The sequence below is a fragment of the Marmota marmota genome, unplaced genomic scaffold (genome assembly GCF_001458135.2).
Source record: "Marmota marmota marmota unplaced genomic scaffold, marMar, whole genome shotgun sequence".
NCBI classification, from domain to species: Eukaryota; Metazoa; Chordata; class Mammalia; order Rodentia; family Sciuridae; genus Marmota; species Marmota marmota.
The window spans coordinates 2373880-2394656 of record NW_026000205.1 but is presented as its reverse complement, the minus strand read 5'-3'; the positions used below and the strand labels follow the sequence as shown (position 1 = coordinate 2394656).

Genomic DNA, 20777 nt, shown 5'->3' with positions numbered 1-20777 from the left:
CACACATGCAATTGACCAAAGGTCCAGGAGGGAACAAAGGAACAACTGGGTCCGTGGGAGAAAGTATTCCCAAGCAAATGAAATAGTGAAATAAACTCCAAAATCCAAGAAGTGCAGTTGAGACATTAACCAAATCAATTCCAATATTAACCTGAAAACATATATCATTTCTGGTGAAATACCATTGGTTAATCCATTCATTCTCTTTCCATAAGAAAACATTTATAAACAATCAATCAAAAGTTGTATTTTACACATGTTACAGTCCTCAGGATACAGGGATGCTTTGTTAGCCTGGGCTTATCAACCACGGTCGTAAAAGTGACCCCCAAATTCCATATCCTGGGTGTTTTCCTGAGCACTGTGGGATATGGAGCAGCAACCTTGACCTCTACCTCTTGCATGTCAGCAGCTCTGCAAAAGTTGTGAGAGCCACAGATGTCTCAGATCACTGCTGTTTGACCCATGGGTAGGGAGAGCGGTGAAAACCTGTGTTGGATGAGTGTTTAGCAGGCAATGACTTGGAGGAAGGAGGTGTGCCATGAGTACTTCAAGACAGAAGTTTGAGAACACAGGGTAGCATGCCTACGAGAAGGATCATGCTTTTCATAGATATCAGACTACTGAAATGTAGGTTGAAGATGAAACCCAGTCTGGGGCTCAGAAGAAAACTTGCCTTATAACCTGCATATTTGTCTTTCACACAGGCCACTTGTCCCTGCTCAGTACCCTAAAACACTGTGATATGGATTGAATTCCACCTTCTTTCTCCACCTACTCTTTTGATATCTTGTTCCCAGGAATCCTTGGAATCCAGGCCCAGGAAGTGTCTAAGGAGACCCTGATATGAAAGAAAAATGGACATTTCATCACCCCTTTCTCCTCCTGCAATGTCACTATTCTTGCAGAAGCTGTGTCTTATAAATAATTTTAAGTGATTATTTGATTTTTCATTGCAGGCCTAGTTTACCTCATTACAACTTCTAAGCCATCATCAAGATAATGTTTTTGGGCTGTGGGTATAAGCTCAATGGTACTGCACCTGCCCAAAATGCATGAAGACCTGGATTCCTTCCCCAGCACTGCAAAATAATAATAATAACAAGATGATGATTCCAAGCGACACAATATTTGGAGTTTTCCTCATCTCTCAGCTGTGCATTGGTGTCCTGGGGAACTCACTGCTCTTCCTGTTATATGCCTACACCTTCTTAGTTAAACCCCATCTGAAGAAGCACATCGATCCCATAGTTATGCACCTGATGTTGGCCAATGCTTTGACCATCATGTTCACATTGGTACCAGATATTGCATCCACCTTTGGAGTAAGGCGGTTTTTGAACAAGGTTGGTTGTCAGACAGTTTTGTTCTTATACAGAGTGACACGGGGTGTTTGCATATGCACCACCTCTCTGCTGAGTGCATTTCAAGCCATCACTGTCAGTCCCAGTAACTCTAAGTGGGCGTGGCTTAAATTTAAGCTTCCTAAATGGAAGTATCCCTTGTTCCTTTTCTTCTGGGTCCTCAACATGGTTGTCTACTTCCATGTCATTGAAACCATTACAGCCATTAGCAACTTCACTCTGATTGGTCCTGGGTATGCTCATGCCTACTGCCAAAATAAATACTTTGGAAAACATAAATCACCGTCATTGTTTATTGCCATGCTGGTTCGAGACCTGCTGTTTGTGCTCCTTATGACCGGCACCAGCCTGTACATGGTGAATCTCCTCTACAGACACCGCAGGAGAGCCCAGCACGTCCACAGCCCCCGTGTCTCCTCCCAGACATCTCCTGAACACAAAGCCACCCGCACCATCCTCTTGCTTGTAGGTTGCTTTGTGTTCTTTTATTTCTCAAACAACTGCTTCTCTCTTTATTCCTATAATGCACGCTATAAAATTCCAAGATCAGAGGGGATTAGTGGAGCTTTATCATCATGCTACCCCACCATCTGCCCATTTTTGCTGATGAAAAATAATAGAATTGTTTCTCAGTTTACATCATTCTTCTGAAAACGAATGTGACAGGTTTCCAAAGGGCAAATAATGGCAGATCTGAGGCCCGAAGATACAGTTTGCAGCAGGGCAGGGTCCCTAATGTTTACATGGGAAAAGAAAGGCCATGCTGCCTTGAATACTTCAAATGGCAGAAGTGTGAGCTCAGATATTCTATAAGTGTAAAGTGCACTCAGAATTAGAAGACATAGTGTGAACAAATGTACAGAGACAACATTGATGATTTCCACTTTTATTTAGTGTTTAAATTGTAATTTGAATAAAATGAATTCATTTATACTCTTCAAAATATTTCATATGGGGGGATAGTAGAGGATAGGAAAGGCAGCAGAATTCAACATACACTAGTATGGCAGTATGTAAAAATGTGGATGTGTAACCGATGTGATTCTACAATCTGTATACGGGGTAAAAATGGGAGTTCATAACCCACTTGAATCAAATGTATGAAATATGATATGTCAAGAACTATGTAATGTTTTGAATAACCAATAATAAAAATTAAAAAAAGAAAAAAAACAAAAAGATAATAAAAAATATTTCATATGCAGGCTTATTTTTTTTAAACAGCCATGGGAAAATGTAAAATTCAAATTTGGGTTCCCATGATACTTCTATTAAAGTGTGCTGGCCTATGAAACTGCTTCGGTGTATCCCACAAATGCACACTTCCAACCATTCATTTTCAGACACCACTTTAGGGCTTCAATGTACCCAGGGTTCTGAGAGCAAAGGGACTACATAGGCTCTTCATGGTGTAGGAAAATTTTTAAAGTTAATATTCATAAGAAATCCCATGGTTTGAGGTATTCACTAAGATGTTTTAATACATCTCTTTAATATTGATAAAATTGTTATTTATTTGACATATAGCTACTAGTTAATGTAAAAGAAATGACAATAACTAATATACACAATAATCTAAAATCTATTCGCTAAACATCAAGTTGAATTGTTTCAATCTTTTCACTAAAGACAACTTTATCATTGAAAGACTGTCCCAAATATAATTATTTAATGTAGGGTTTTAATCAAGGAATCTATAGTGGCCAATAAGAGCTTCTAAATGCATTATGTGACCAGGTTAAACCCTTTTAATACGAATAAAAATAACTTTCGGCAGCTTTACCCTAAACACTCTAACTAAGGAGATATGCTGGCCTCAGGCTGGTAATCACAGGTCTTAGATCCTCAAGCCAATCGTCATCTGCAGGCCACACAAACAAAATGAGTAATGAGTTTCACAAGGTGAGTACAGAGTTTCAAACACAGATGTGCTCTGTATATTGAAGGGGAATAATACCTAATTCCCAGGGCATACAGTGCAATAAGAGCACAGACCTGCCAGTAGCCACACTTATACCCCTCCAATATGGCCTTAGGACAGCACTGGAAGCGGGGACAATATTACAGGTTTTCAGCTTTTTCCAGAGTTTGAGCAGGTTAACCAGCAAAACCAGGATGGCCACGTGCAGGCTGCAGTTTCTTCAGACTCTAAAAGAGCTAAAAAATGCTTGCTGTACTTAATGGTCCAAAATCAGCCTTCATTCAAAGTCTGCTTTGCCAGGGGCTAGAAGGAAGTTCTCCTTCAAAGAATAGCCTGACAGTTAAAAGAAACAGCCCCCTGGGAGACATCCTGCCTGGGAGACATCCTGCAGCCATCTATCTCCCTGAGACATCCTTCCGCCATCTGTCTTCCTGAAACATCCTGAGGTTATCTCACCTTGTGAAGACATCCAGCAACTGCTGATAAGAGAGCTTCCCCATCCCCAGCATATAAATACCCCTGTGTGAACAATAAAAGTTTGCTGCTTGATCAGACTCCTGTCTTGCTGTCACCTTTCGTGTCTCTTGTCCCTTCATTCCTCCCCATCTAGGTTCGCTGCCCACGTTGATGTGTCCTGCCGGTCGGGACATGCTTGATTCTTTATGCAATGAGCCCCCACATGATTGGATTTCTCTGGCCAAAACTTATTTATTGGGGGGTGATAATCTGCTTTGGTGATCTCACTGGACTCATAATTGCACTGAACAGGCTGAGAGAAACCAGAGACAAGTCTTTGATGCCCCTTTGGAGATGTTAACTGGAAGTGGAGAATTTGCAGATTTGGAAAGGCAGATAAATTATAATCTAGCAATTTATGATCAAATTACTGCATGTGTCAAAAGGTGTGGAGGGAATTGCCTAATAGAGGTGAATCAGCTTTGGATTTTAGTCAAATCTGACAAGGATCAGAGGAGCCATTCTCAGATTTTGTGGCACGTCTCTACGAGGCAGCCAACAGATCAAAAAGAGACTGGAATGCCTCTGAGTCCCTGGTCAAGCAGCTAGCATTTGAAAATGCTAATAAACTTTGTCAGGAGATCCTCCAACCCAATCGAAAAGGGGGGACTGTTTCTGAATTTATTCACCTTTGTGCAGATGTGGGTCCCACACAGATACAGGGCTTAACACTTGCTGCGACTCTGAAACAGGTGCTACAACCTCAGTCTTGGACAGCCATTCTCACAGGTGGTGTTTCAACTGTGGTAGAACTAGGCACATGGCTCAGGACTGTGAGTCCCTGCGCAACAGGGCAGAGACCTCTCCTGGTTCGCGTAGATGTCGCTACTGGAGAGATGACCACTTGGCGTGGGAAAACTCCGATAGATATGGTGGGAGCAGCTGGCCACTATGTCTAACTTCCTACTTCTCTGCTGCTGGGAAACCAGGGCGGGGCCTGCATGGCCCCTCAAACAGTAGGGGGTTACAGTGTAAGCGGGAAGAGGAGTCACAGACTCCTGTGTCATTAGGGCCGGCCATGTGGGCTCGTCACTACTACCAGCCGACGCCACACAGACGTTACAGTTATGGCCAGCTGTGAGAGTAACCCTTTACCCTAAAATAGGGCCAGAAATCAAACTCATTGTACAGTCAAATTGCACTACTCAGCTCTCTTCAAGAGATGTATTGGTGCAAGTGATATTCTTGTCTTGCCACTCCACGAATGGCCCAGATGAGACCTCAACAACTCACAAAAGACAAATAAGAAAAACATGATCTCTCAAAATGTTCAAAACACGAGCACTCCTTACTTACCAAATGGTGAATGAAACTCTATTATGTAAAGCATTGTGGAATGTGTCTTCTGGAAGGAAATGTGGAGACCACATAAGAACGTTGAAGGAGTGATGGCATTAGAACAGGAATAGCAGAATGAGTTCTAAAATAAAGAAGAGAATTTCCATGAAAAAGTGTAGAATAATATCAACAACCCTAAATAGGAAAAACAAAGTCAAACACCATTTCATGTTCAGAACACTAGAAAAACTAAGGATAGTAGGAACATAACTCAACATTGTAAAAGCTATCTATGCTAAGCCAAGGCCACCGTTATTCTAAATGGAGAAAAACTGGAGGCATTACCTCTAAGAACTGGAACAAGACAGGGTGTCCTCTCTCACCACTTCTATTCAACATAGTCCTTTGCAGAGGTCCAGCCCCTGCGGGGGGAGAGAGGGTCCAGTGTGGTCCTGAAGGAGGAGTGGCGTCGGTGAAAGAAGAAGAGTCGGGACAACAGGTTGCAAGTTATGAGCAACCTCCAGAAGACATCTAATTGCCCCTGGAGGGATCTTTATTTTTATACTTTTTTTAACAGGTGTTCTTTCAGGTAGTTAATGGATAGCTTCAAAGCCCTAAATTTTTTTGATTTACATAATTTTCAAGAGTTACAATCTTTTCTGATATATTGATTACTTAAGATATTAAGTACATTGTTCAAAATATTTTTCTGTAACCTTAGACAACACAATGAAGCTTTTACGTTTTCACCTCAACCACTAAGTGCTAGGTGATCCAACTAGACTACATGACTCCTGACCTATTATTCACTTCTAACTTTAAAGCATACCTTATGGCATGTCTCCATTGTATCCTTAGTCTCATTCTGGAATTTTTCCTGCAATCTCAGGCAATAGGTACTTTTATTATTGATTGACGTATGCCCTGTTATCCATATCATGAGGATCATAAACTTAACATTCCTAATGGTTCCGGTTTCCAGATGGTACAGCCTTGCCGCAGCATCCCCCACGCTGTGACCCTGTCAGACAGCGGGTGCAGGAACACATTCACCAGTCCTTAAAACTTTAGCCAGAGCAATTAGATGAAAGAAATTAAAGGGATACAAATAGGAAAAGAAGAACTCAAACTATCACTATTTGCCGGCAACATGATTCTATACTTAAAGAATCCAAAAAATTCCACCAGAAAACTTCTAGAATTAATAAATGAATTTGGCAAAGTAGCAGGATATAAAACCAACACCCATAAATCAAATGCATTTCTATACATCAGTGATGAATCCTCTGAAAAACAAATTAGGAAAACTATCCCATTCACAATAGCCTCAAAAAAAAAATAGTTGGGAATCAACAAAAGAGGTGAAAGACCTCTATGATGAAAACTACAGAACACTAAAGAAAGAAACTGAAGAAGACCTTAGAAGATGGACAGATATCCATGCTCCTGGATAGGCAGAATTAATATTGTCAAAATGGCCATAACAAAAAAGCATTATACAGACTTAATGTAATTCCAATTAAAATCCCAATGACATTCCTCATAGAGATAAAAAAAAAAGTCATGATGAAATTCATTTGGAAAGGGCTGGGGATGTGGCTCAAGCAGTAGCCTCTCGCCTGGCACGCGTGCGGCCCGGGTTCGATCCTCAGCACCACATACCAACAAAGATGTTGTGTCCGCCGAGAACTAAAAAATAAATATTAAAAAAAAAATTCTCTCTCTCTCTCTCTCTCTCTTAAAAAAAAAAAAAGAAAGAAAGAAATTCATTTGGAAAAATAAGAGACCCAGAAGAGTCAAAGCAATCCTTAGCAAGAAGAATGAAGCAGGAGTCATCACATTACCAGACCTTAAACCGTACTACAGAGCTACAGTAACAAAATCAGCAAGAATCAATAAATGGGATGGATTCAAACTAAAACGCTTCTTCTCAGCAAAAGAAACAATAAGTGAGGTGAACAGAGGCCTACAGAATGGGAGCAAATTTTTACCACACACACATCAGATAGAGCACTAATCTCTAGGATATATCAAAAACTCAACACTGAAAAACAAATAACCCAATCAATAAATAGGCCAAGGAACTGAACAGACACATCTTAGAAGAAGATATACAATTGATCAAAAAATATATGAGAAAATGTTCAACATTTCTAGCAGTGAGAGAAATGCAAATCAAAACTACCCCAAGATTACATCTCACTCCAGTCAGAATGGCATTTATCAAGAATACAAGCAACAAGTGTTGGTGCGGATGTGGGGGAAAAGGCACATTCATACACTGCTGGTAGGACTGCAAATTGGTGCAACCAATCTGAAAAGCAGTATGAAATTCCTTAAAAAACTTGGAATAGAACCACGATTTGACCCAGCTATCCCACTCCTCAGTCTATGCCCAAAAGACTTAAAAACAGCATGCCACAGGGACAGCCACGTCAATGTTTACAGCAGCACAACTCACAATAGCTAAACTGTGGAACCAACCTAGGTGCCCTTCAATAGATGAACAGATAAAGAAACTGTGAGATATATATATATATATATAAATGGATGGAGCTGGAGAATATCATGCTAGGTAAGCCAATCCGAAAAAAAACAAAGACAGAATGTTTTCTCTGATTCGTGGATGCTGAACCATAATGGGGGAAGGGGATGGGAGGAAGGGAGGGACTTTGGATAAGGCAAAGGGAAGGGAGAGGAAGGAAGGGGGCATGGGGGTAGGAAAGATAGTGGAATAAGATGGGCATCATTCCCCTAGGTACATGTATGATGACACGAATAGTGTGACTCTACTTCCTGTCCAACCAGAGAAATGAAAACTCAGGCTCCGTATGTATACTATGAATCGAAATATTCCTCTGTCGTGTATAACCATTAGAACAAATAAATAATTTTTTTTTAAAAAAGAAAGAGAACATCACTAGTTTCCCCCCAAACTCTCTCTTTTCCCCTTCTAACCATCCTCAAAGGTATCCACTAACTGGACTAATACCACCCCATCACTATTGTTTTTAGTTTAAATTCTTGCTCATTCATTTCATAAAGTCTCTATTGTGCTTTTATCTGGGAATTCTCAATGGTTATTACTGTCTAATTGTTCTGTTTAATTGAGTTCTATCCTGTGTCTCTGGTGGCTGCTCAGATAGTCCTAGTTCTGGCTTCTGGACCTCTCAGAGGTGACATCACTCTTCCCTATCTGCTTGCTGGTGCTCAGGTGCAGAGCATCCCAGGAGGAAGACACCGCAAGAACCCAAGGACAGCCGGGCGCGGTGGCGCTGGAATGTAAACCCAGAGGCTCGCGAGGCTGAGGCAGGAGGATCTCGAGTTCAAAGCCAGGATCAGCAACTCAGCGAGACCTTGTCTCAAAATAAACTATAAAACAAGGCCGGGATGTGGGTCGGGGTTAAGCGCCCGGGGCTCAATTCCCGGTACCAAAGGGGAAAAAAAGAAAAAGAACTCAGGGAAAGGAAATCTCCACCGCACCCATCATAACCTAGCTGGTGAAGCAATCAGCCACCAACCCTCCCGAGACACCGGAAGGAAGCCTCTCAGCCCCGGTTTCAGGAACACCGGGCCCATCCTCCCACACGTAGAAAGAAATCAGACGACCCTGGGACCTACAGGGAATGGCCTGCCGGAGCCGGCCGCCCTGAGAGCCCCGGCGCCGGGGACAGGGCACGTCCACGCTGTGTCAGGGGAGCCGCTTCGGCGGGCCGATTAACACACTCAGTGGAAAACTGCTAGCCCCTTACTTCTGCTTCCTCGCTTTCCGTTTGCTTTTCAAGTTTCGTCCCTCTTCTCCCTCAGGTAACAGGTGAGGAGGAAGCTAGGCTCCATACTGTGCGTCTGCGGAACTCGTCCCCCGCTGAACCCCTGAACTTTGGTTCCGGTATATTCTGCTCGCCTGGAAATGATGCCCTGGTAGAATTTGAATCTAACTCAAAAGATTTCAGAATAGTTTGTACTTTTGAAACAAGTGGAAGAATCTTGGCAAATTGCAACATTTTTTTTTTATCAATCAGAGATTATTAAAAAAAATCAAAAATACAGAAAATTTGTATTAGTCATTTTACATATTTTCAAGATGCTTAACAGGTTGAGGTAACATTCAGGCATTTCCTGTAATCATCTGTGGTTATAAATCAAGATTTAGGGCTGGGACTGTGGCTCAGTGGTAGAGCGCTCGACTTGCATGTGTGGGGCCCTGGGTTCAGTCCTCAGCACCACATAAATAAAATAAAGATATTGTGACTACCTACAACTAAAAAAAAAAAAAATCAAGATTTAGTTTCCTTTTAATAATGAAATTTTGCATTTTCCTGACAGTGGTGTCTAGGCCTGACATCTTGCCTCAGAAAGACATTTACTATCTGTTAAAGTGGTTGCAGAGCTAATTTTATATGTTTCTTTTCATATTTTTGACTGGAGATTACTGTATATTTCGGTGCAACTAAAATTATTCCTATCATTCTTTAAATGGGACATAACATGCCATGTAGCCAAGACCCTAAAGATTCTTTAACCACACCATGGTTACCCAGCATAGAGTTCCTGGCAATTTCTCATGAGTCCTGAATAAATATTTCCATTTATATGGTTTTATATTTTACCTATGGGGTTAGAGCACCCTGCGTGAAATTATTGATTCAAAGAGAATTAGCCAATTTATAGCTAGAGTGTTTCCAAATTAATTTTCAAGGTTTTTGCACAAATCACATTGTGCAAAATAAAAAGTAAAGAATAAGATAGTCTGGCATGTTTTACTCTCTCTAGAATAAAGAATAAAAACTTGTTTTCCAATTTATGGGAAAACAAATCTCAATTCTCAGTTATGTAGTTAATAACAAGGTTGATGATTTGTGATGTTAATATGTTTGGATAGATCTGGTTTGTTTGTTTTGTTTGTTTGTTTCTTTGTTTGTTTTCCTATTTGAGAGCCAAGGGAGACCAAGAATGAAAGACTAAAGGTGGAAAAAAGCAAGGGAGTTTAGGTGCCAGTATTTCTATTCCTTTTTTTATTAATTTTTTTATTTATATATTGACAGCAGAATGCATTACAATTCATATTACACATATAGAGCACAAATTTTTCATATCTCTGATTGTATACAAAGTATATTCACACCAACTCATGTCTTCATACATGTACTTTGAATAATGCTGTCCATCACATTCCACCATCATTTCTAACCCCCTGCCCCCTCCCTTCCTCTCCCACCCCCTGCCCTATCTAGAGTTCATCTATTCCTTTAATGCTCCCCCTCCCTACCCCACTATGAATCAGCCTCCTTATATCACAGAAATCATTCAGCATTTAGGTTTTTGGGATTGACTAACTTCACTTAGCATTATCTTCTCTAACTCCACCATTTACCTGCATATGCTATGATTTTATACTTTTTTATTGCTGAGTAAAATTCCATTGTGTATATATGCCACATTTTTTTATCCATTCATCCACTGAAGGGCATCTAGGTTGGCTCCACAGTTTGGCTATTGTGAATTGTGCTGCTATAAACATTGATGTGGCTGTGTCCCTGTAGTATTCTATTTTAAGTCCTTTGGGAATAGACCAAGGAGAGGGATAGCTGGGTCCAATGGTGGTTCCATTCCCAATTTTCCAAGGAATCTCCATACTGATTTCCCTATTGGCTGCACCAATTTGCAGTCCCACCAGCAGTGTATGAGTGTACCTTTTCCCCACATCCTTGCAAACACTTGTTGTTGTTTATATTTATAATAGCTGCTATTCTGACTGGAGTGAGATGATATCTTAGAGTAGTTTTGATTTGCATTTCTTTAATTGCTAGCAATGATTAACATTTTTTCTTGTATTTGTTGATTGATTGTATATTATCTTCTGAGAAGTGTCTGTTCAGGTCATTGGCCCATTTATTGATTGGGTTGTGTTTTTGTTTTTGTTTTGTTTTGTTTTTTGGTGTTTAGCTTTTAAGTTCTTTATATACTCTATAGAGATTAGTGCTCTATCTGATTGTGAGGGGTAAAAATTTGCTCCCAAGATGTAGGCCTTCTATTCACCTCAGAGATTGTTTCTTCTGCTGAGAAGAAACTTTTTAGTTTGAATCCATCCCATTTATTGATTCTTGGTTTTAATTCTTGTGTTATAGGAGTCTTATTAAGGAAGTTGGGGGCCTAATTCCATATGATGGAGATTAGGGCCTACTTTTTCTTCTATTAAACGCAGGGTCTCTAGTTTTATTCCTAGGTCCTTGATCCATTTTGAGTAGAGTTTTGTGCATGATGAGATATAGAGATTTAACTTCCTTTTGTTGCATATGGATTTCCAGTTTTCCCAGCACCATTTGTTGAAGAGCCTATCTTTTCTCCAATGCATGTTTTTGGCACCTTTGTCTAATATATGATAATTGTAATTTTGTGGATTAGTCTCTGTGTCCTCTATTCTGACACTAAGGTTAAAGGAGGAAAAAGGATCTTTCCAAAATCACACCAACAACATGTAAAAGCCAACTGTAAATATCAATTTCGCACTCTTTCTAAGTATGTCAGAGTGTAGGCCTTACTCTGCTTATAGTGCCCAGTTCCCTTCCTCAACTCCAAACCAATCGATGCTCAGCAAGGGGCCTCCCCAAGAGGCTGTTGTCCTTCAGACAGGATCCATTCCTGGCTACTGCAGGCAGGACCTTCGGTAACCATGGGTGATACCGAAAATAAGGCACAATGTACCCCTTCAACAAGAATGCCATAATTGTGAGATAAGAAATGGCAATTGTAAAATGAGGTGCAACTGCTCCTCAGAGTCATCTTGCATTCAAAAAGATCTAGAACCAACAATCTCACCTATTAAAATTCCTTTAATTATTATTTCCCAAGAGTTGTGGTTCTTATTCCCTAAAGGAGCTGGAGATGGGCATTTTTTCAATTCTTTGCAGCTTCTTCGTCCCTGCAGCACCTGGGGGAGCCGCTGCAGCTGGAGGCCTGTGGAGGGGATGGGATCTCTCCAGCTGCAACTCAGCTGCCCCGGCACCACCTGCCGAATGCCAGCAAGGATGCTCTGCGGGTCGGTGCCTATGAGCACCAAGTAATGCCTGACTGCCTCCAAGTCACAAGAAAACACCTTCCTTTAGTCAAATGACTGAGATATCTCAGACCTCTCCTGTGGCCTGGTCTGACAGCCAAAATTCTACAGAAATTTATGTTTTTCTACTCAAGTAAGGAAACTGAGTGAAGAAATAGAATTGTTTTAAATAATAATGGCCTGGCTGTCCTGGTGAAGTGCTTTGTATTAAGATAAACAAACACCTTACCACCAAACATACCTAACTACACCTCTTTAATACGTGAGTTAAGGATGTTGCTAAACCTAGAATATCATGTATGTTTGATTTGCTGGGTGTTTAGATTTTAGGAAGGAAAACACTTTTGTTTATTAAAAAATGGAATATTTGTAATTTTTTGTTCCTAAGATTTTTATACTTCTTTTCATAAATTGACAATCACTAAATGAAGACAAGAAAGTATAAAATTGGGGGAAAAGAATAGACTTTACTAATCAAATGATGCCTTGATTTTTCTAAATGAGAAGATTGTTTTATCTTTAACCCCAAATACAGGAGACATTCCTTAGTAAACTTGTTTGGAAAGATTCGTGTTATGAAGTATATTAGGTTACCCCATCTTATGTATGAAGCAGATTTGATCTCTTTTTTAAGTTCCTTTACTCTATAGTTGTGATTGCACTTTATAAAAGATACTACATTATTTTATGTCTTTAAAAAATGTTTAAGTGTGGCCTACATACAGAACATTGCAAATGGTTAAATACAAAGTAATGTGAAAACATCGTGACCTAAAAGAATTCTTCACATCACAAGTGTTTTACTTAGATGATGTGCCTTTGATTTAATTTGGGATACTTTTAAAAGGATACTTCATGTTCGTGATAATCTTCAGAAAGCTTGGAAATAAATTCTGTTTAGTTCAAAAAATAAAAATAAAAATTATTTTCAGTGGTTTTATTCTTAAAATAAGCATGAGCTCACTTTATGCTTCGAATGGCCATATTTAGTAAATTATAATATCCCTATTTTATTTTTCATATTGTTAATTTCCATAATAATTGTATATATTGAGGAGCTACAATGTGATCATTTAATACATGTGTATAATAGGGAATGGTCAAATCAGGATACTTAGCATTCTCATCTCCTTAAATCTTTTTTTTTTTTTTAAGGCGAGAGAGAGAGAGAATATCTTTTTTGTAGATGGACACAACACAGTGCCTTTATTTTTATGTGGTGCGTGGTGCTAAGAATCGAACGGGGTCCTGCCCGTGCTAAGAGAGCGCTCTACCACTGAGCCACAATCCCAGCCCCTCCTTAAATCTTCATCAGGTCTTTGTGTTGGAAATGTTTGAACTCCTCTCTTCCAGTCTTTTATATATTGTATTCTAAATTGCTGTAAACTATAGTGACCATGTCATGCCTGGCCTCAGACGACCAGAACTTATTTCTCCACCTGACTATTTTGGCACCTGTATCAAGCCCCCTCCACTTCCTGTCCCCACCCACTCAGCCTCCAGTAACCAAGTAACCAAGTAACCATGGTTCTCTATCCACCTCAGGCTTAGTTCTGTCTTCAGGGACCCTAAGCAATTTAGAGAGACCCTGTCTCAAAACCAAAAACAAAAACAAGAAATTTTAAAGGCTGTGGATATAGTTCAGTGGTTAAGCATCCCTGGGTTCAATCCCTAGTATCAATTAAAAAAAAAAAAAAAAAAAGGAAGCTAAGCCTTGTGTATTTTTCCAGCAATGTGGTATTGAGACCTAGGTTACTCTTCTCCATGGAATATAAATGCTTCCTAGAATAGTAAATTTAACAACATGCTGAACTATCTACCTCCTTTTTTAATTCAACTATCCATGAGATTGTGCAGAAGGCAGGGGCTGAACTCCTGGCCAGGTGACTTGGAACTCAGACCTTGCCACCCCACACCACTTCAAGTCAAGGGCTTGTTTCCTCTAGGAGCTGAAATTGTGCTACGAGAGCCCTGGTGAAATCCAGACCTTCCCTAAATTACATGCTGGATGGATGAAGGAATCGATATAAATTGAATTACTGAACACACACACACACACACACACACACACACACGACTTTGGTCTGGAGACTTTGGCGAAACCACATGGATAAAAATGTGAGGCTGACATTTTTGGAGAGAGAAAAAACCATGAGCCTCTACCACGGAGTTTCAGTGAAAATTTGTTACTTGTTTCATCTCAGAGAGGGAAGGAAAGCTACTATCAGTTTATGCGCAGCATGAAAGGTGGTGGCCTTGGTTCATGTCTAGGGAATACAGGCTCCATGACCAGAGAGTGGAGCTGGATATTGGTGCTGAGAATGGGCACCTCTCAGACCTGGGGGGCAAATAATAGGAGACTCCAATTATAAAAGTCAGAGGAGCATAAAGACTACTTAATGTCATTTATGCACAATTCAGTGGTTCCCCCTTACTCTACCTTTCTTAATTGTGGAGCGTCACTTCCATTAGACAATCTGGCAGAAAACCCTGTAAAAGGTTTTATCTATTCATATAAACTCAAGATCATAAACTTGATTTCACGACATTTAAAAACTCCCAGAAAGCTTGCCGTAAGTCTGCTTACAGGCTCCTGAGTCTCTGGATCACGTTCCTCACAAAGGCCACCTTCTACTTAAATATCTATAATGATGCAAAAATTGGCGTCTAACGGAAGTCAATCATTGCCCTGAGCAGCCCGACAGGAAAAAACTCAGTAAGCTGCATGAGGAGGAGGCATTAAAGTGGATGAAAAAATACCCTGTGACAACAGGTGGTGTTGTGAGTCCAGTTTGTGGACACCTTTGGGGGGCACTGGGAGTGAGGGGGGAGAGGGGACTTCAGGGAAGCTGCTTATATTGTTTCCTGATCTGGGTGCTGAACCCGGACATGTTCACTGTGAACATTCACGAGGCAATATCAATTTCTGTGTATTTGGTATGCTTTATTTTTTAAAGGTCCATGAAAAAGCCATGGGTTATGTCTGAAGGGCAGGTGGGCTAATGTTGAGCTTGAAAGATTAAGGGAAAAAAAATTATTAGTTTTTTGTGTGTGGTTTTTTGTTTTTTTTTTTGTTTTTGTTTTTTTTTTTTTTTGGTACTAAGGATTGAACCCAGAGGTGCTTAACCACTTAGCCACATCCCCAGACCCTTTTTAAATATTTTATTAGGGACAGGGTCTCACTGAGTTGCTAAGTGCCTCACTAAGTTGCTGAGGCTGGCTTTGAACTCGCAATCCTCCTGCCTCAGCCTCTGGAGCCACTGGGGAAAAGAAAGAATTTTTAATTGATTTATCAAGAGGATGAAACCACAATGGGGCGGAGGGCAGAGAAAGGAGGTGGGAGTTATCTAGGAGGCTTCCCATGTAGGCCAAAAATGGGAAAATTCCAGAAGGTCATAAAGGAGCAAATGGAGGAAATCATTCAATGATGAAACAATGTCTTTTTTCCATATTTTTATTGGTGCCTTACACAGCTGTACGCAATGGTGGGACTGTTGTTGGATATTCATACCTACACACAGTACAGCCATGTAATTTGGCCAATACCACTCCCCAGGGTTGCCCCTTTCCCTCTCCTCCTCCCCTCCCCTGGTCCTTTCCCCTACTCTACTGATTTCGATTTTCACGAGATGCCCCTCAGGGTTCTCTTTTCCCTTTTCCTCTCTAGCTTCCACAGACGAGAGAAAACACAGGAGCCTTGACCTTCGTACATTATCTTTGAGGCCCTATTTCCAAACAAAGTAACACAGCTCTCAGGCCTTAGGACTTTATTTGGGGATGGGACCCAGTTCTACCCACTGCGCGATTCTGGGGCAGAGTCCATCAATGGTGACAGAGACCGTTTGATTCCAGAGCCTACACTGACCCTTTCTTGAGTTTTAAAACAGGGAAAGCCAGCCAGCCCTTCTTCAGACAGTTTGGATTTCTGGTTTCTGGTCATGCACATCAGGAATGTGGAAGTAGCCTGTCCCTTCCATACAACAAGAAAAAAAAAAAAAACAAGCTGAACAGGGATGGGGACATAGCTCAGTGGGCAGAGTGCTTGTCTTCCATGCACAAGGCCTGAGGTTCAAACCCCAGCACCACAAAAACAAAACTGAATAGAGTGAAAAATCAATCATTATTCTCAGAATCATCAGAGAACTCAGGTTGAGGGCTGATCACTGCCCCCAAAGTTGGAGAGATAAACAGGCAGCTACAGAGAGCCACAACAGAGAGCCACAAGTTGACAGAGCAGAGACCCAGGCGCAGAAGTTTGGGCACCAGCAGGAGGCTCCCTGTGGACAAGTTGGAGAGTTGGGAAGTCCAGGTGAGGGGCCAGTCTTAGGGGGCGGTGCCAAACTCTTGGGAATGCCATCTCCAGCGACCCTGCCAGGTTCTCACAGTGAAGAACTGAAAAACCCTCCTCCTTCCATCAGGAGGAGGGGAAATAGCCAGCTTTAAATATGCCACAGCATTCTGTTCTTAGCAACTTCTACCTTCAAAAGAGAATCAGGTTAGACATTTCACTGAGTCTGAAAGGTCAGAGCCCTCTCTGGATGAAATTGGTTCCAAAGTGCATAAGCCCTGGAGCAGAGCCTCTTGTGTCCACACCAAGGTTAATTACAGTCATCTGATGTGAAAATTTTACACCACAGGCATGCTCTTTCTTCTCAGAGAGGAACAGAAAATATCTTCAGGGCATTCACTCTTTTAATTACAAGGCAAGCAACTGAATAACCCACAGAAAAATAAATCAAGCCAAAGGTCAATTTTTCCTCACACCTGGGATATGCAGAGACTGAGAAGAACGGTGTCATTTGATCTACTGAGACATTACTGGAGATGCTGTCAACTTTTATGCGTCATTTTCTTTTTATTGCCTTATTTTGAGAAACAAACAGCTCAGTGGATCTACTACTTTATAAATCATATACTTTCATGCAAATGTCAGGAAAATAAAACCAATCAACTGTGTGTGTATATAATCTTAATAAATTGATCAGCCATTTTAATGAAGAGACTCCTGGTCCCTCTAAAGAACTGACGCAGGGAGTTGAGTGAAAATTTTGTAACTGAACTGTCCATCAAGAGCAAGCTCAACAGGGATCATTCTTCAGGGTTCATTTCGACTGACTACAAAAGGCTATCAGCTTCCCTTTTTCTACATTGCAATTTTGATTATTTAACTATGGAACCCACTATTCCTCCTCTAGATGGCTTTCCTTATATTTAATGTGGGCTCAGATGTATTTAGATAAATGATGGATTCCTGTCCTCCAGCTGCTGTGACAAGCTTACGGCAACGGAAATCTATTCTCCCACAGATTTGGAGGCCAGAAGTCTGAAGTCAAGGTGTGGTGTCGGCAGAGCTGCCGACCCCCGGGAGGGGGTCCTTCCTGGCCTCTTCAAGTAACCACAGGTGTTCCTAACCTGCATCCATCTTTAAATCTCCCCCTCTCTTTTAAGGATACAGGTGAATGCATAAGGGCCCACATGAGTAATCCATGTGAGTTCCTCTGCCTAACTTTAACTACATCTTTTTCCCTGTAAGCTAACTAATATTCACAGCTTCCAGGAATTTTAGGTAGATATCTGCTTGGAAGCCATCATCAGCCCACCCCAAAATGGCAAATTTTTAAATTTGTCAACCAGTAAGAAAAAAATAGTGTAGGGGCAAAAAGGAAACTCCCCCCTTTGCCTTCCAGTGGTTCCCTGGGAGGAGGAGAACAGGGAATGTAGATTACTGTTTAGTGGGTAGTAAGAGACTCTGGGAATTCACCAGGCCTGGAGAACATAAAATGACCTGGGCCAAAGTCTGTTGGCTAAAGAAGAGATGACGGTTTATAATTGGATTTATGGTTCTCTTTGGAATACTGGATAGGACTGAAATAAAAGACAATGGTGGGACTGGGGATATAGCTCAGTTGGTAGAGTGCTTGCCTTCTTGCATGCAGAAGGCCCTGGGTTCAATCCCCAGCAACATTTAAAAAAAAAAAAAAAAAGACAATGGTGTATGGACAAAACTTGGTCCAGGTGTGTTGACCTACCTCACTCTCCCCTCCTGCAATCTGAGCCTGATTTTTCTGGCTAATGAAATTCAGCTGGAAGAGTCAGTGCGATTGGGCTCCTCTTTGGGTACATCTGGTCAAGTAGATAAGGAAACATTGCAGAGAGCTGCTCCTCACTAGCCATTTTGTGCTCCATCTGCCACTAAAATAACAGAGAGGGAGGTTACTGTACTGGTAAAGAGACCTGAGCATGATCACCAAGAGGAAATGGGCTTGCTGTCCCAGTGGAAGCAAGAATGGTGTATTGTTTGGGAGCCAGAAGATTCAATGGGGTACCCCTATTATTGCTATGCCCAGAATAACTGAAAGTCATGTTATTGTTGGAGTGCCAACAAAGATGTCTACATTTCAATTAGCAGGGAGGAAAAGTCAAGAAAGGCAGCCACGTGCCCACTAAGTTCTCTTTTCAAGAAATGCAATAGTGTTGGTTTACATAATATGTGTCACATGCCATAGCCTGATTACACAAACTTTCCCCCTAAGGGAGACTTAGAAGAGTTTATTTTCAAAGCCTGGCACGTTGCTTAAAAGGAATTAAACACCTCCAAAATTTCAAGTTTCATATAGCAAGGCAAAAAGAGAAGGTAGATGTTGAGTGAACAACCAACAGGCAGAATCTTTATCTTCCTGAGATGATCAATGATCCTGTCTGTCTTAAGCATTATAATTGCTTCAGAGTAGTAGCTCAAGTGCCATGGACCAAGAATGCCTCATGGTTTGTTTTGCATGTGTCACAGGATTTGGGAACAAGGATAATTCATTGAAATGTTCTTGTTGCATTGATGGCCATGATGAAGGTAGAATAACTCAAAGGCATTTTCAAAGAGGGCACACACATGGCATGTGTTCAAGGACGAGTTCATGACCCAATGCAGAAAAGCCTAGTGTTTCACATGAGAGTGATTCAGCCCTTCAAGGCCATGAACCTGCATCCTGCTGCTAGCTGCTTTGCAGAACTTCAAGCTAATTGCAGTGTAGGTTCTGTTTAACCACAGGATGGCAAGAGAGTTCCAAGGGACAGCTTATTCTTAATTTAAATATTTAACATCCTTCATGCACCACCACACCAGAGCGCTCCATCCCCAATTTCACTGTGGGTGCTTTTTTTTCAGAGTCACATGAATATTTGTTGTTGAATCTAAGTGTTTTCCAGGTGCTGGGTTTTAACCCCAATCCATAGTATAAAACAATACCAGAAGATGATCTCTAAAACAAACTTAGATGCATTTCCCTGCAACTTAAGATCCATAACTGAACCACCTTCATTTGATGTAATAAATTCCTTACTCTGGCGAGTTCTCTAATATGACAAGGCCTCATACCTTGAATGGTATCCTCTCCTCATATAAGAACCTTTAACATGTCATTTCTTCATCATACTTTTTGTTCAATCTTTAAAGCCCATTTAGCTGTCCACTACTTTATGAAACACATCCTTTCCTCCTAGAGGTACTTGATCAATGTTTCTCATAGACATCAGGAGCAAATTAGTGGTTCCCAGAGGCTGGAAGGAATGGGAGCTGGGAGGGATGGAGACATGGTCAGTGGTTGCTAAGCAATAGTTCAACAGGAGAAATACATTCAGGCATTCTACAGCACAATAGAGTGACTATAGATGACGTGTTATATACTTCAAAAAATAGAGAAAGAAGTATTTTTAATGTTTTCACCATCAGGCAATGACAAACATTGGAGTGATAGACATGCTTACCTGATTGGAGTTTTACACAGTGTGTACAAGTGTTGAAACATCACGATGCCCCATAAATATGTGCAACTGTTGTGTGTCAACAAATGTGTGTGTGCTCTGTCTGTCTAGCAGCACTGGTCACACTTCCACTGCTATAGTTATTTGTACAAATATGTACTGTGAGTTGTACACTTTTATATAGACAAGACATAACACAGCACCGGCTCAACATGGGAGGAAATGGAGCATCAGGCATCATAAAGTGTTTCTTGAACAGTAAACTAGAAGTAGTCTTAATCTTCCATCACACTGATTTATAACGTGGAATTAAACTCATCATAATCTGCTTAACTTTCTATTTGTAAGGCAAAGGAGCTCCCATTAGACGGACCTGAAAATGGTTGCATCAATATTTAAGTGGCGGAAACCACTGTGTGTGCTTCACGTCTTCAGCCCAAATGAACCAAAGGGAATTCCAATTTTAAAACAAACAAACAAATAAAAAAATCTGGTTTGCAAAATGATTACTCTTAGGTTGATTTATAAGATATTCAACTTCATTTTCCTGAATTCTTCAGTTACAACTCTACTGAATGCACTGTGAAGGGAATTCCCATTGAATACCAGAATGGCAGGCAGAGAGTTAGAGTTAAAAGACTCCCTTAAGGGGGTGGGAAGAATTCCATCAAAATAGAAGAAAGATCAGTGAAGGAAAGGAAGAGAGCTGGCGGGGAAGGAGGGGTGGGATAAAGAAAGAACCGTGGAATGAATCTGACCTAACTTTCCTATGTACATACGTGACTATCCCACAATGTGTCTCACCTTATGAATATCCATAAGACACTGATTTGAAAAAAAAAAAAAAAAGCCTACAAAGAAGAAAATTCTTCTTTTTTTTTTT

General features: G+C 40.8%; 1 protein-coding gene and 1 long non-coding RNA gene across 4 annotated transcripts in view; one reads left to right on the top strand and one right to left on the bottom strand.

The window, feature by feature from the left end:
* The window catches only part of LOC125612572, a 38363-nt gene extending 29423 nt beyond the window's left edge, over positions 1-8940 (bottom strand). For all 3 annotated transcript variants that reach the window (XR_007343000.1, XR_007342999.1, XR_007342998.1), the window contains exons 1-2: positions 8832-8940; positions 5098-5221 (exon numbers count right to left, since the gene is read on the bottom strand). This is a non-coding gene — a long non-coding RNA (uncharacterized LOC125612572). The remainder of the gene's footprint in view (positions 1-5097; positions 5222-8831) is intronic.
* On the top strand, positions 522-2927 carry LOC107151298 (vomeronasal type-1 receptor 4-like). Its single transcript, XM_015496617.2, has one exon. It carries the CDS (start codon positions 1056-1058, stop codon positions 2013-2015), a length of 960 nt encoding a protein of 319 aa, XP_015352103.1. The 5' UTR covers positions 522-1055; the 3' UTR covers positions 2016-2927.
* Positions 8941-20777: the final 11837 nt, after the last annotated feature.

Excerpts from the sequence above, each read along its gene's own strand:
- LOC107151298 (XM_015496617.2), top strand. The coding sequence starts at position 1,056 with ATGAAGACCTGGATTCCTTCCCCAGCACTGCAAAATAATAATAATAAC.